Raw genomic sequence first — 14,489 nt, 5'->3', positions numbered from 1 at the left:
TCAATGTATCATTGGAAAATTCTTTTTGCGCTGATTAAGAAAATATATCTTACATTTGTTCGTGTCTTCATTGGTCGCTTGATGAAAAAAATGAAAGTTACGATGCCTCGGCACCATTACTGGAAACAAACGGTGTCCATTTTCTGATCGAATGCGGGAAAATGAAGAACTAGCGCGGTATTCCGATGAAACACAGTTGTTCACGGTACGACAGACTTTCTCGTGGCAGTTATAATCGAATAAATCGAGGTTTCGAAATACGTCATATGTTCCAGTACACCTCAACAGTTAGAGCCTTGCGGAAAAGAAGATATGTTCGAGTGACGAGCGTGCCCCGGCATGGATCGTGACCGATGAGATGCGATGGGTGTGCACTCGCAGCGATTAAAGGAGAACATTAGGAATAGGGGTAAGTCGAGAGGTTGATCAGTCGCTTCGTTTTCAGGTTTCGACGACAGTTTTTGGCTGGCGAATCCAAGGGCCTCCCGAGACACTGTCGGAGGATCGTTCGACGAGGTTCTACGGCTGGTGTTTTCTAACCGGTTCTTCCGCGTTGCTGCTCCCTCAGCAGTGATATGCATAGAAGAGTGAGGCCAGGAGCCATAGAGTGCCAGTCCCGTAGGATCGGCTGCCCTCGACCCCGTTTCTGCCGGGTCGTTTGCGCTTCGGCTTCGACTTGGCGCGCCGTTTGCGCGAGAAAATGGCGTTGGTGGCGTTGGTCGGCGAGTCGATGTTGCAGTAGCTCAGATCGCAACAGCTGATGCAGATCTGAAACGAAATAACCGAATTTATTTCACCCGCCATGCGTGACCGTTTTCTCCCCGTCCGTATTTTTGCTTTGGCTCAATCGTGGACTGGAAAGAACAGCCAGGTACTAGGAAAAATTCGCTATTTCGCACCTGCTGCGTGTCCACCGGGATGCAACCGACCGACGCCGGGCCGCATTCTTCGCTGCTCGCGCAGCTCTTGCTCACCTGAAACGGAAACGCGTTTTATCGTCGATCGTTTCGCGCTGCTTTGTTTTTCGGGACGCAGATCATCGCTCCGTATGTGCTCGTTCGTGCGTTCGTTCTCGATCTTTCGCGGAAGGATGGTTTTGTCGTATGATGTAACCGGGGTGGTCTATTGATCCCCGTTGTCGTTAAAAGTCACCGATGTTCGTCTGTTTAATTCATGGCTCTTCGATCTCCTGTACGTAGGGTATTCGTCGTAATGATCGCCGCTGACTCCGAAACATCGGAGACGGGATTTTCGATAGAAATGGCTGGGAGCTCTCAAGTGGCACGAAATTGCCACATGTTTCGAAATTATTACTTTTCGTCGACTGCGCCCGGGCGTGCTTTAATTTTATTTTACGCGGGATCGACGTTCTGTCTGAAAATTGTACCGGCCGTTTCATCAGATCCGGAACAACCGAATAACTTTTTTAATTTTGAAGGCACGGAGGAACTTGAACGACATAGTTTGCATAACTTTAAGGCGCAAATACGATAGAGAAAGAAGTTCCTTTTCGTGGTCGAAACTTTTGCAGTTTCGAAGGTCATCTGTTTTATTTCGCAGCAAAATCCTGACGAATTATACCGAATACAAAACTAAACGACAATTATTTGAAATAACAGTTCAATATTTTATTGCCTGTGACGTTATTTGAAAGTAATCAAAATGTCGGTGAACAAGTTTCTCTAGATACATACAGTGGTGGACATAATTATTAGCACAGTACGCGATTTGGTATAAAAACGTTGAAAACTATTGAAAAAATTGTTTGTTTCACTACTTTTTTACAACCTACCTATACACAAAGGTAGAACAAAATTAATAAAATAGAGAACATATAATTAATGAAAATCTGTTGTATTATCGTCTGATACCTGGACAAAAGTATTGGCACATTTTATATAATACCGTATTAAATTCTAATTTAATATTTTGTAACATGTCCTCTTCGTTTCACTATTTCTTTAATCTATTTAGCATAGAATGGACCAATTTCTTTGTAAAATCACAGCTGATTTTACAAGTTCGTCTAAAAGTTCGTTAATGTTAAATTGTTTATGATGTATTTAAAATTTTTAAAAATTTCAACAATCAAAGAAACTAGGAAGTCTAAAGTATGTTATAGTCAGATCCATCTGTTTTACTTTTTCGTTTTATGTAGAATATGTATCTGGAAAGAACTAAAAACTAAATTGATTGAAAGTGATTTTATGAAATAATATAATATATTATTTGAAATTGCATGTCATGGGCTTAAAACAGGGTTCAGAAGCGAATAAGTTATTAAATTACTTCATTTATTTTAGTAATATTTTCTCAATATCGGTATAAACGTACAATAACAGATTGTAATGTTCCATGGATCCTTTTTGGCGCAGGGAAAATATCCTCTATCTCATCCATAAAAAGAAATTTAGTGGTGTCGATTCTGGAGTCCGAGATGGCCATTGGAGTTGTTCATTGCGTCCATTACATTATACGAAACAAGGAATAAATAGGAGTTCTGCTGCAGTTACACCGGAAATGACCCGAAGAACATTACAATCTGTTATGGTGCGTTTGGGAGAATATAATATTGCTATGGGGCATCATTTTGTACGTTTACCAACCATACAAGGTAATGTAATAACCTATTTCTTTTCATTCAAACCGTAGAATTCTATTTCAAGTTTATATTAACTTGAATGTATCTTTTGCTATACTTAAGTGCCACGACGATAAAGTTACCGATAGCAAACTTGATGAGACTCGAGTTTACAAACACTGTAACACTGTGTAGCTTACAGTAATGTACAATAATTTTGCACAGTTTCAACTGTAATATCTTTCTTAAATCTTCCGTAATTCCTAGTATTATTGTTTCAATCAGTGGGTATAGATTCTTTCACACTTTTAATTTTAATATCTTTCATAACAATGTAAAAACGAAGATATGAAATCGTCCTAGATAGAACGCCAATTTCGAAATTCTTACTATGACGATCTAGTCCCCCGATTAGGGCTGACGAGCTTCTGTTTACAATTTCCGTTAGAAAAATGATGGCGTAAGCTTCCTTCTTCCGTGTCACCTGTCGATCTTCCCACGAACGGCGTACGGTACCCAGGCATTAATTAACCGAACAACGAGCGGAAACTGTTCGCGATTGAAAAGCCCGTGGCACGAGGTGGTGATCTAATTGATCATGATGTTCATAATTGAAAGAGTTCTGGATAGTGCTTAGTCGGTGGGGGCTCTTAAGGGATCCTGCAGCGTCACCCTTCTGGCGCGTAAATTCGCTTCCGCAACTTTGTCCATTAACAAACAGGGAAATCGATAAATGTATTTAACACGCAGCGGCTATTAGCGTGACGCGACGGAATCAGTGATTGATTTTCATCGGTCGTCCGTTCATCATGCATGCAATGATTTCACGTACGCGCGGAAACCGTGTTGATTTTATCGGTACGACCTGACATGATTAAATCGAGTCGTGCACGAAGGAACGCGAGCATCCTATCGGGCTGGAACGCAAATTCTGTTCGTTTCTACTTCCCTCTACAAGTTCTTTAACTCGGAACTAGCCAGATTCCTGTGAACGTGAGATTGAAAAACTCGAGGAATATCCGAAGGGTTCGAATGCATCGAGAAGTTGGTACACGAGGAAAAATCGTTAAGCGATGCTCGCCTAGTTTTTTGAAACTTTGCACAATTGCAGAACTATTTGGATTACGGACTTTTCTTAACATACAATCTAATAAATCACTTAGATAGAAAAGAGTTAAACGAAAAAGGGACATTTACAAATTATTATTTGTATATATATATTAGTTAAAAATTATTAACTCCAAAATTCCCAAGTTTAAAACTTCGAATTCAATAGTATGAAATAATACTGTACAAGCCTAATGGTATTTTATACACTTCGAAGAAATATATGGCAATGTTTCTTGTATAAAGTAAAAAGAAATTATGTTTAAAAATGCCAAGGCTAAGGCCACTAAATAATGCTACAAAATTAAAAAAAAAAAATGGATCATTTTCTGTAGTAGACATCGTTTTCTTCCTAGTATTATGGATGCAACTGCAAGCATATTAGCATGGTATTTTTATTATTTATCTTGGTTGGTTTTTATTGCGTCTACGGCTGACTTGTCAACATTATATTCCGTGAAAAAGTAGTTCCCCTTTTGCTCGTTTTCCCTAGCTCGCCGCTAAGGAGTATCACATTTTTCATCAAGACCGAGCGCCACGCTTTTTCTGTTTAAAGATTTATCACAAGATTTATTGTCAGAGATATAGACACACCATTTTCTATCGCGTTCAAATGTTCCTTCCCCGACATATTCTTAACAAACTGTATAAACTAATGTCTGTAAACATTATAACAGTACGAATTCGTATAACTGTGACCCGATTGTTGTTTGGGTAATAGTTGGCCAGTTATGAATTTGTATATTTGGAGCACTTGTTTGTATTAACAAAGTGCGGTGTGTCAAACTATATACTTGTAAAATTCAACTTTTTCGTACGAAGTTGCAACATTAAATGTAGTTAATCGGAAATTTCTAATTATCCAATCAGTTCCTATGCAAGTGGACCTGATATTTCATATTTCAAGATTGATTTGTGTCAATAATTGCTATTTTTTTTTAACGAACAGAGCAGAGTTTGCGTTCCAACTCGTCGCAGTGAGGCGCTAATACGAAATCCCGGGCAACGGTTCAAAATATTTCTAAGGAACGAGGAAGCTTATCGGGCAGTTCTCGATCGTGGAGGGTCAAGTGTAGAGAAAAAAAATTTGCTTGCCAAGACGCTGTTTCCTTTGCTGTCCAAAATGTGCAGCGATCTGCAGAAGTCTCGGCCACCGGCCGGACACGGTGTGTCTATCGCCCATTCGTTGCACATCTGTGGACAAAGACCAGAGCAAATAAATAGGCGCCAGTTAGTTGGGATTTTAGTGGACAGTCGATTTCTGCGACCAAATTTACAGTTCACGCGATAGAGTGACCAGAAGTAGCGATAGGAACGATGCCGCGCCAAACTATTGGTTTCAGATATCGTGCCAAAGTTCGTTTCACAAAAACATTTTATATTTATCTGTCGAAAGTCGATCAACGTTTAAAAAAAATTTCACTTTTTACTTTGGAAAAATCGTTATTTGTGAAACTACTTTCTCCGATCTCGTTTATTTTTTCTGATCGTGTACTTCGCCATCGAGAACCTCGTGGTATTCCCCGTGGGATATTAGCGGGGGAAAAAGGAACTTGACGATCGGAGTTCGTTAGGGGAAAGAAAAACTGAAAGTCTCTATTTCGTTGGGACTAGATCAAGGGAACGAACCATCAGAGTTCCTAAAATCCTACGGGAAAAGCGCAACTGGAAACTCGTTTCTTCCAGCCGAACGCTCGTGACAACTATAGCGTCGCTGCAAACTTCCCGACGTTGTACGAAGTATCGAAACTTGAGGGAAGAGGGGGATACCGAGCGAAGGAAAAAGTAAGACAGCTGCCGGGATAACGATAGAACAGATAGTCGAGATTCCGCCACTGTTGGTTGGAAGAATTGCTAGATGAGCAGATATTGGATAGCGATGGGACTAATCCGATGTCGTATACATTATTACTGTTACGAGTATTGTATTACGGCACTAAAAAGGCATCAAAGCGATCTTCATTGCTGGTTAACTTACGAATTTTTTAACAATCGATGTATTCGTGCAAAACTATGGAGAAGGTTTTAAAAATTTATATCTTAATTGTATTTTTTTTAAATTCATTATTGCTTTTTCACCAGTGAAAACATTATATTTTATTGATGAAATGTGAAATCCTACGTTCTTTACAATTAAATCAAATTGGAGGAAAAAGGAAGATTAGTCATGAAAGGAGATAAGGATCGTATTGGATCAGACCTTCTAAGTCTTCGTAAGGCTTTCAATAAATCCTTTTTTAATTTGATTTCTTTGCCATCTCACAGTAACTTTTGGCACTGACGACTTTTGAAGGACGAAACGAGATATAAGAAGTTTTAAATATAATAGTTTGCAAATGATTTTGGGTTAAGGTTAACTACTTCACTTTCACTCAATTTTTCAGAATTTTCTGAACTTCAAAGTTTCATAATTTGATCATAGCATTATTTTACAATAGAACAAAAAGCAATTGCAATAAAACGGTTCCTATTATTTATGAAAAGTATTGTGTATTTCGAAACTTCAGTTTATTAAATTATAACTGCAATAATAAATAATTTCAAGCATGATCGTATATGGCCTTCCGCCATTGCTCTGGAACCATTTGTATTCCTCTGCAACAGCATGCTGGTTCTTTGGAAGCAAAAAGTTCGAGATTGTTCGAAACAAGTGATAATTAAACAAAACAGGATCCCGACTCTATACCGAGTAAATTATAGTTTTAGTTATAGATTCATAGCCTTGTTTCTAGTAACGGTTCAAAAACTTCAGTTCCTTCGCAACTTTCTCTACAAAGAAACCAAACGAACAATGAAAACCGAAAACAAACAGAAGACATATTTTCATAATTTGTATGAAAGTAGATTTCCAACATTATTAACTTTTGTGACGTACGAGATAGATTTTAAATGTATCTGCGAATAAAAGTCGACAGATTCGAGTCAAGGGACAGGGTGGCTTGGATTCCTACAACGCGAAAAGTGTTCCTGAGACAGACGACGTGCTTTGCTTTCATTGCCATCCGCTGAGCCATACATTAAATGCATGTCCGCCGTTTCAGCATAAGTGCATGTAGACATTGCTTCAATTCAAGAATACCCCTGGATGGACGAAAGCAACTACAGACGTTTTTGTTTCACAAATACCGAGATTTTCCCGAAAATTTTGGTATTTTCCAAACACTTTGTCAGTTGCACACTTTTCGTGAATTCCACGTAATAACATGATTTAGCTCAGTAATATTTCATTGAATACAATTACACAATGTTGATAAATAAGATAATTTTGTACACAAGTTTATAAATGATACCAAAAATTATTTTTCCCCAATGAAATAATTGTTTTTCTTAAACGCAAGTAAAGTAAATTTGATCAACATTCGAGAAAATTTAAATATACTTTGAAAATTAATTCCTATCTAGTGTCCGTTAAATGTTGTTTACGAATTTTGGTTGCATACAGTTAGTATAAATATGCATATTGTGTGTTTGTAAACGGACAATCCTGCGTGAAAATTCCATCGATTAGTTGTCAATGTGTTAAATAAACAAAAACTAAAACCGATATCAATTTAGATAGTATGACTCATATCAGCTTTGTGACAATGTTGTCACCCCTGGGAAAAATTGTAATGGGAGATTCTACAGACTAAAATAAGACGAAAATCAAGAATACCAATTTGTTGATGGAGGCTTCGTTAAAAAGTTATTAATGTTTAAAGTTCCGCCTATACAGAATTTTTTTCTCAAAAATGAGCAGGATTTCGGGGGTATGTCTATTCATAAAAAATGATTATAATTGATCCCTGTAACTGAAAATAATTTTTCCAGAACGATTAGAAATTTTTTATTTTCGTCGATAAGAATAAGCTCTATCGATTTTTTTTAACAATTCGTTTTTCATTTTTAATAAAGTTGTTTGACACGCTACGGAAATTTTGATTAATACTTTTTTGTAAAAAGTTTCACTGAAATATATTCACTATTGTAGGAGTTCTGGACATTTGAAAATTGGACCATTTTTATGGGGGTTTTCTAACTTTATGGGGTTAAGGACCAACTTTTCGAATATTTTCGAAATTTCTATATACTCTTCACTAAAATACGCGTCGTTTGCATTTTGAAACATTAAAATCGTCCAATCCGTTCAGGAGTTATGATATTTTAAACATACGCATGAAATTTCAGGGCAACATTTCTGGTCCCACATTAGATTTTCGGTAAAGAATTTTTTTCTCGAAAGTACCTAGGAATTCGAGGGTATGTCTGTTCACAAAAAATTATTGCAATTGACCCCTGTAACCAAAAGTAATTTTTTTAGAACGATTGGAAATTTTTAATTTTCTTGAAAAATTTCACACCTTTTCGAATTTTTATCTAGAAAATGGGTAGGATTTCGGGGGTGTGTCTATTGACCAAAAATGATTGTAATTGACCCCCGCAACTAAAAATAATTTTTCCACAATGATTCGAAATTTTTTAATTTAATTTGTTAATAACTTTTTAACGAAGCCTCAATCAAATTGATATTCTTGGTTTTCGTCTTATTTTCGTCTCTAGAACCTCCCATTAAAATTTCTCCCAGGGGTGATCGAACACCCTGTATATTCAAATTGTTAATGAGTTATCGTGTTGGCAAATAAGTGTTATTTTCTTTCTATTTGCTAAATATTCGGTTTCGCAAACTTTGTGGGAGCCAACACTAGTTGTACCGGATATGCTCGCGGACTTTCTTGGGAGAAGTTGTAAGTTTCTGAAGTCGCGAACCCGGCTTGCTCGTCTAACAAATTAATGCCATTGGAGCAGGTTACGTATCGATAATGCACTGAGGACGGTTTTTGTGTGTTCTTTTATTTCGTATGTTTCGGTTGACTTTGCACAGAAGAAGTGACATTTTTTGGCGATGTTCATGGTTTACATAAGCTCGGATCTGTTTCTATTGGTGGAAAATGTTGTGGATGGGAGTGTACGAATTTTGTCTGATAGGTGGTTGGCGATGGTAGTGGGTGTAACTATTTCTGATTGTGAGGGGAGGTGTACGGCGTAGGAACTTTCCGTACAGGGAAAGTTCCTGAGGTCCCTGGGATTGAAGACAATGAGTGCAGAAAAAAAAGGGGCAGTAAAGTGGCTGATGGCTGCTCACGTGTTCGGCAAATGTTACCCTCTTAGGGTTTTTGATTTTGACTGATTTTGGTGACAATGGATCGGTCGGGGACTCGAACGTCGGTCCGACCGTTGCCGTTGCCGATGACCGAAGGCACGCTAGCCGTAGCCATAAACCGCGGGGACAAGGTCGGGGGGCCCGGATGCACGCCTGAACACTAGTAAATAAATAAATAAAATTCGAAGACACGGATGACCAAGGTATCAAAACAGGCTTCGTCCCCATCGCTAGATATTGGCAATTCCCGGTGCGACTACCGGAGTGGGCAAAAAGTTAGGGGTGGAAGGAAAGGTGAGAGGACGGGGGGCGAGCTGGGGATCCGGGCCAAACGCGGAAGCGAAGTTTGTGAAAATAAGCGAAGATCGATGGCGAAACGATCCTCGGGGCTAAACGAAATTGCGGCTGGACCCGGCACGATACAGGCATTACAGACTCTTAAGAGAGCGTTTAATGGACTCCTCGATACCTGGTTATCGCTGACGTTGACGCAAGTGTAGCACGTTAGACCTGGAACACAACAGAGGGGCGTTGGAGTGAGTAATAGCGTTGCAGAGACGCCCAGCCAGGCTCAAGTACGAGACAAAGGGCGGAGAGTGGTAACAATTAAACACGCTTAGGCGTTCGTTCGATATAATTCTGCGCGCGGTACACTTTACGTCCGGAGGAAAATGGATTGTCCCGTCGAATGGAACTCACAACGTCGTCGAGTCGCGCGACAAAGCGTTCTTCCTCGGAACGCATCGTTAACCGGGGCTGCACCAGGCGCATTGTGTCCCGGTCCGGCGTCGTAATTAATACTTTCGACGCTCGAATTGAAGTAGTTCCTGGTAGCTTTGCCCTCCCCCGAGCTAACTGACAGTTCGTTCGATATAAACGTTTCCTTTTCCGCTGCCGAGCAACCAAATAGACGATTTATCTGAGCTCCATTAGGTCTCTGTACTAGGGTGGTCCTCAACTACAGGGGTCAAAATGATGTTTTTACTTTTTTTTTTTACGCAAACCCATAGATCGTGACACTTGACGAAGAAATCATTTATGCTAAATTTTAGCGTAATTGGACAACTAGAACACGTATTGCATTTGATTTGAAGTTTTGAAATTATAACGATTTCACATTAGAGTCGAATACACTTGTATCGTCTTATTCTAAATTTATTAACCGATGTTTTTTGGTGAAATTATAATAAAACAATAACATTACGTGTGATCTCAAATACTACCATTCAATTTATTATTAAACATCGCATATAACATAGGGAGTGAGTCATAATTCGTGGCTTTCCATTATGTATGGAAACTAAAACCGAATGTAGGCGTGCTACGTTTTGTCATTCGATTATTTTCGATTGAAAGGACAAGGAGACACGTACGATCGTGTGTCAAAAAATTATGTTTCTTTGCATCGTGCTAGGAGAAGGTTCTTTTCTTTTATCACGAGAATCAATAAAAGCCGCTTGATTGTTAACTTAGTAGAAGAGGAGATCTCAAAAACCATTTTTCGAGTACGCAGTTATAGTCTTCTGTTCTTCTTGTACGCCAAGTTTCATGCAATGCTAATAGTTTTTGAGTATTGATCACGATCACTTGCTATCAGATCCAATTTTACATAGATTCAATTTTAATACACAATACTTGTCTATTATTAAGAAGCTTTGTTTCAATAATTTGACTTTCGTCATGCCCCAACTTCTGATCTCCATTTTTGTACACATTCACTGTCTCTAAGAGCCGCTTCTTGTTCCTATGGCCTCATCGTTGAAAGTAATATACAGCTACTATTAATATACAGGGTGTTCGACCACTCCTGGGAAAAATTTTAATGAAAGATTCTAGAGGCCAAAATAAAATAAAAAATAACAACTTTTTGATCGAGACTTCGTTAAAACTATCAAAATCTGGAGGGTACGTCAAAATGTAATTGAAAGTTGAAAAGTAAGGACCACGCTACTCCGCGCACGAAATGTACTTTAGTTTATCTTCGATCGAACTTCAAAGGCGCGTTACGTTTTTGAAACCGTATATATTTCATCGAAATAGCTTCCGTGCATTCTTGACATCTTTCCTCGACGATCAAATAACCTCATTATACGGAAACTACCGGAGGCAGGAAGCTACGGTTGCTCCTTTTTTTCGCCGGATCTTTTCTTCTAAATAACGTATTTCGCAGAGAGCCATTGAAACGAGAACTTCTGTCTTTGAAGATTCGGACCTTTTTATTTTCTACTTTCAACGCGCGGGCGCATTTATAACAGTATTTACAGAGTTACTCGAACGTTCGGGGATGTCTGTTTATTGAAAATCCGGGGAATAAGAAATAGGGTGAAACCAACTTACGTGCAGGTTGTGTACCTTGCCAATCTTTGAATAAGTTACGTGATCCGTATGCATAATGAAAATGCTTTAAAACTACGACAATGTCGGAATCGATTTGTACAATTTTGGTTTGAAGACGCAGAACATTCAGGGAGATTGATCGAAGTTAATGACGACAAAATGGAAACATCGATCGGTTCCAATCGACGTTTAACAGCACGAGGGATTGCTAAGAGTCTTAACATATTGAAATTGAGCGTTAAAAACACTCAGGAAGATTGATTGAAGTTAATGATGATAAAATAGAAACGTCGATCGGTTCTGATCGACGTTTAACAACACGAGAGATTACTGAAAATAACATATTAAAATCGAGTGTTAAAAACAATTTTAAACAACTTGAATACCTTAGTAAGTTCGATATTTCAACTGGATTATTTTACTTAATGTTGATCTTTACCAAATTGGTCAATGCATTCTTGATTAAAGTTTCCGCTGTTCATTTGCACAGAGAAAAAGCAATTACATTTTGGCTAATCCAAATAATAACGAAGCGTCATTAAAACGAGTCGTTCTATTTCGTGGGAGTGGAGAGCGCGAGTTGACTCGGGGAACTATTTTACAGTAGCCGGAGCACATTCTCGCGCATCTCATGGTTACGTGGGTGGCTCGACGAAACGTCGATGCTCGGTTTAAACGAGACTTTAACTACTTATCGGAGCCGACGTTTTATAAAGCCTGGCAGCGGGCATGTTCCGCGATATTTCCGAACAATATGTTACAGGTCAGGTGTGTAGATCATAGAATGATTTGTGGGGAGCACGGTAATGGAGAAAGGAGAGAGGCGAGATCTGTAAGTTGTGGAAGGCAGGGATGGAGGATTAGTGGAGCTCAATTGCAGGATTCGAGGGGGGGTCGGGATAAGCTACTCGAGTTACTCGGAGTAAATCATAGATCTGTTTGCCTCCTTCCGCCCTTCCTCGACCCCTCCCGCCCTTCTCTCTTTCTTCGCCAACGATACCTACGGTAGATGTCCTCCTCGTCCGTGGTGACTCCTTTCAGGCCGTCCTTCTGCTTCGTCTCCTCCTTCCCGTTTCCGTTACCGGAGAGGACGTTTCTGCCGCAAGTTTCCGCAGCCAGGAGCAGCCCGACCATCACCCACGTGATCATTCCTCACATCTCTGGAACGACAGAAACGGGGTGCTGTGCGTTACGTAATTTACCCGTCGTGCGTCTATTTCGCGGCCAGCTGAGAATTCGACCGCCGCGAACGACGCCGTGCGATAACGCGAGCGCCGCGGCGTCGATTCGAGTTGTCGATTTTCAGCGGGATCGTAATTCGTCGATATCGCGAGCGCGCGCGCGCGCGCGTGCCACGGGGGAAAAAAATGAACATCGTGCGTCACAGGATTATCGCGCGTCCCGGTAAATTATTCTTATCACGGTTCGATGGATGACTTATCGCCGGCGCGATCGTTCCGGGCGATACGGAGGGCCGGATTAAAAAATGGCCCAATAAAGAATCAACGATCACGGGCGCTCCGTTCGAACGATGTCGCGATCCGTGGAATCGACCGGGGGACAACAATGGGAAAAATGGTCCACGGAGTCGCCGCGTTCCAGCCCCGAGATACCTGGAATTCCAATTTACACCAGTTGATCGGAGGATTTATCGTCTTATGGGGAATGAAAATGGCTTACGACGGCTGGATGGATGAGGCGGGGGAAACGTCTTTCGGCAGGGAAGACCCGCATGGTAGACGACTACGGGCAAATTCAAATCCGGATCAGGAATTACAGAGGGACGGTTGCGTCTAGTTTAAATCCTCATAGAACACGACGACCGCAAGGATTGGCCTCTGGTAAGCTACGTTCAACTCTAGCAGCTACAGATGTTCGCCGCGCTGATTATATCTGTATCGGTTCCACGACGGTCTCTTTTAACCCTTTCGGACCTGGTGACAACACATACGTACCAGAGATGGCGTGTAAAATCACTAACAGTAATTTATCAGAGAGATCACGAAATCATGATCACGCTCACGATTAAACTCCATTCACGACCGTGACTCGAAAGATGGCGTTTTAGTAGAGGGTCACGTTAACTTTGATCGTTAGTGTTCCGCTAACTCCACATATGGTTATGATTTTTGTTGCATACTGCACCTTAAACCCTCGTTGAACACTAGATTTATGGAACTTGTCAATTTGACGGGTTTCAGATTCCATACTCGACATTAGAGAACTTATAAATATTATTTGTTAACAATTTACATTGAATTTGATCGATTCAATGACATGAATTCTCATGATCATGAAATTTCATGAAAACAGAATTTGAATGTAATGGGTTTCAATGAAAATATGTGCAATTGTAGTCCATAAATTTAGTGTTAACGAGATATTAGACAAAATATGCTATTTTTATTTTTTCAAAAGTTATTACGAATTAAATATTTAACATGCCGTACAGTAAAGCAGATTAATAAGAGCCTGTTAAAACCACAGAGCTTCACATTTTAATGAAAATTTGCACGTAAGAGCTTTTTAGGGTCGCTGATTACCAGTTTGAGAACAGAATTTGAAAGTTTTAAATGGATCGCATGTGGGCGACTTGTAAATCTCGTTAATACATAAAATTACTCAAACTTGATATGTGACCCAAAGTTACATTCTGGTAGGATTAGGATTAATGCGTGCCAGTGTTTCCCAAAGTGGATCGTTAAGTCTTTCAAGGCTGCATTAAAGTGGATACAAACTTAGGGGTAGAGTTCACATTGTACATCAAACGTAATCGCTAGAGCCTGTGTATTTTTAAATGCTGTGGTCTCCGGTAAAACCGTATTCGATATCTTAATATTTGATAGTTATTGGAGCATGTTTCTTTAGCAAAGAGATTCTGGGGAGCAGCGAATGTTGAATGAGAAAAGGGAAATACGACCTACGATGTGTGCAGTGTTTCAACATTATTGTAAATACATACATCTAGTGATGAAACAAACTTCTATTTATGTTTCACTCTTCTATCTATTTCCTAGAAATACAAACATTCGCAGTTCAATAATAAGAAACAAACGAAGATAAATTCTATTAATACAGATGAGGTATATGAGTAGACCTTAGATCCAATGTATTTTTCTTGGATTTTCTACATATTCTTCGCTAAAATACGCGTTGTATGCATTTTGAAACATTAAAATCCTACGATCCGTTCGGGAGTTTGTCTATACATTTTGTAGGTATTCATGAGCTCAACTTCATAAATAAATTTCAGTGAAATATGTGTACATTCACTATTGTAGGGGTCCATTAGAACCTACTACTTCTTCCTCGAACCCCCGAAGC

General features: G+C 39.5%; 1 protein-coding gene across 1 annotated transcript; it reads right to left on the bottom strand.

Annotated features, from left to right (window-relative positions):
* Window positions 1–235: 235 nt before the first annotated feature.
* LOC122402019 lies at window positions 236–12,314 on the bottom strand. The gene is made up of 5 exons (XM_043404511.1): window positions 12,170–12,314; window positions 9,298–9,338; window positions 4,784–4,882; window positions 900–974; window positions 236–768 (listed from the first exon to the last, which is right to left on the bottom strand). The coding sequence occupies exons 1-5, from the start codon at window positions 12,312–12,314 to the stop codon at window positions 565–567; spliced, it is 564 nt and encodes a 187-aa protein (XP_043260446.1). The 3' UTR covers window positions 236–564.
* Window positions 12,315–14,489: the final 2,175 nt, after the last annotated feature.

This window comes from Colletes gigas, unplaced genomic scaffold (genome assembly GCF_013123115.1).
Source record: "Colletes gigas isolate AHSC1104 unplaced genomic scaffold, ASM1312311v1 Colletes_gigas_Sc00031, whole genome shotgun sequence".
Lineage (NCBI taxonomy): Eukaryota > Metazoa > Arthropoda > Insecta > Hymenoptera > Colletidae > Colletes > Colletes gigas.
This window is presented reverse-complemented; position numbering and strand designations above follow the sequence as displayed.

What these genes read in the sequence shown, in the direction of transcription:
- LOC122402019 (XM_043404511.1), bottom strand. Translation starts at nt 12,314, where the DNA reads ATGATCACGTGGGTGATGGTCGGGCTGCTCCTGGCTGCGGAAACTTGC. An exon ending in GGACGAGGAGGACATCTACC is followed by an intron (nt 9,339 to 12,169) that starts GTAGGTATCGTT and finishes GTTGTGTTCCAG; the next exon opens with GTCTAACGTGCTACACTTGC. An exon ending in TCCCGGTGGACACGCAGCAG is followed by an intron (nt 769 to 899) that starts GTGCGAAATAGC and finishes ATTTCGTTTCAG; the next exon opens with ATCTGCATCAGCTGTTGCGA.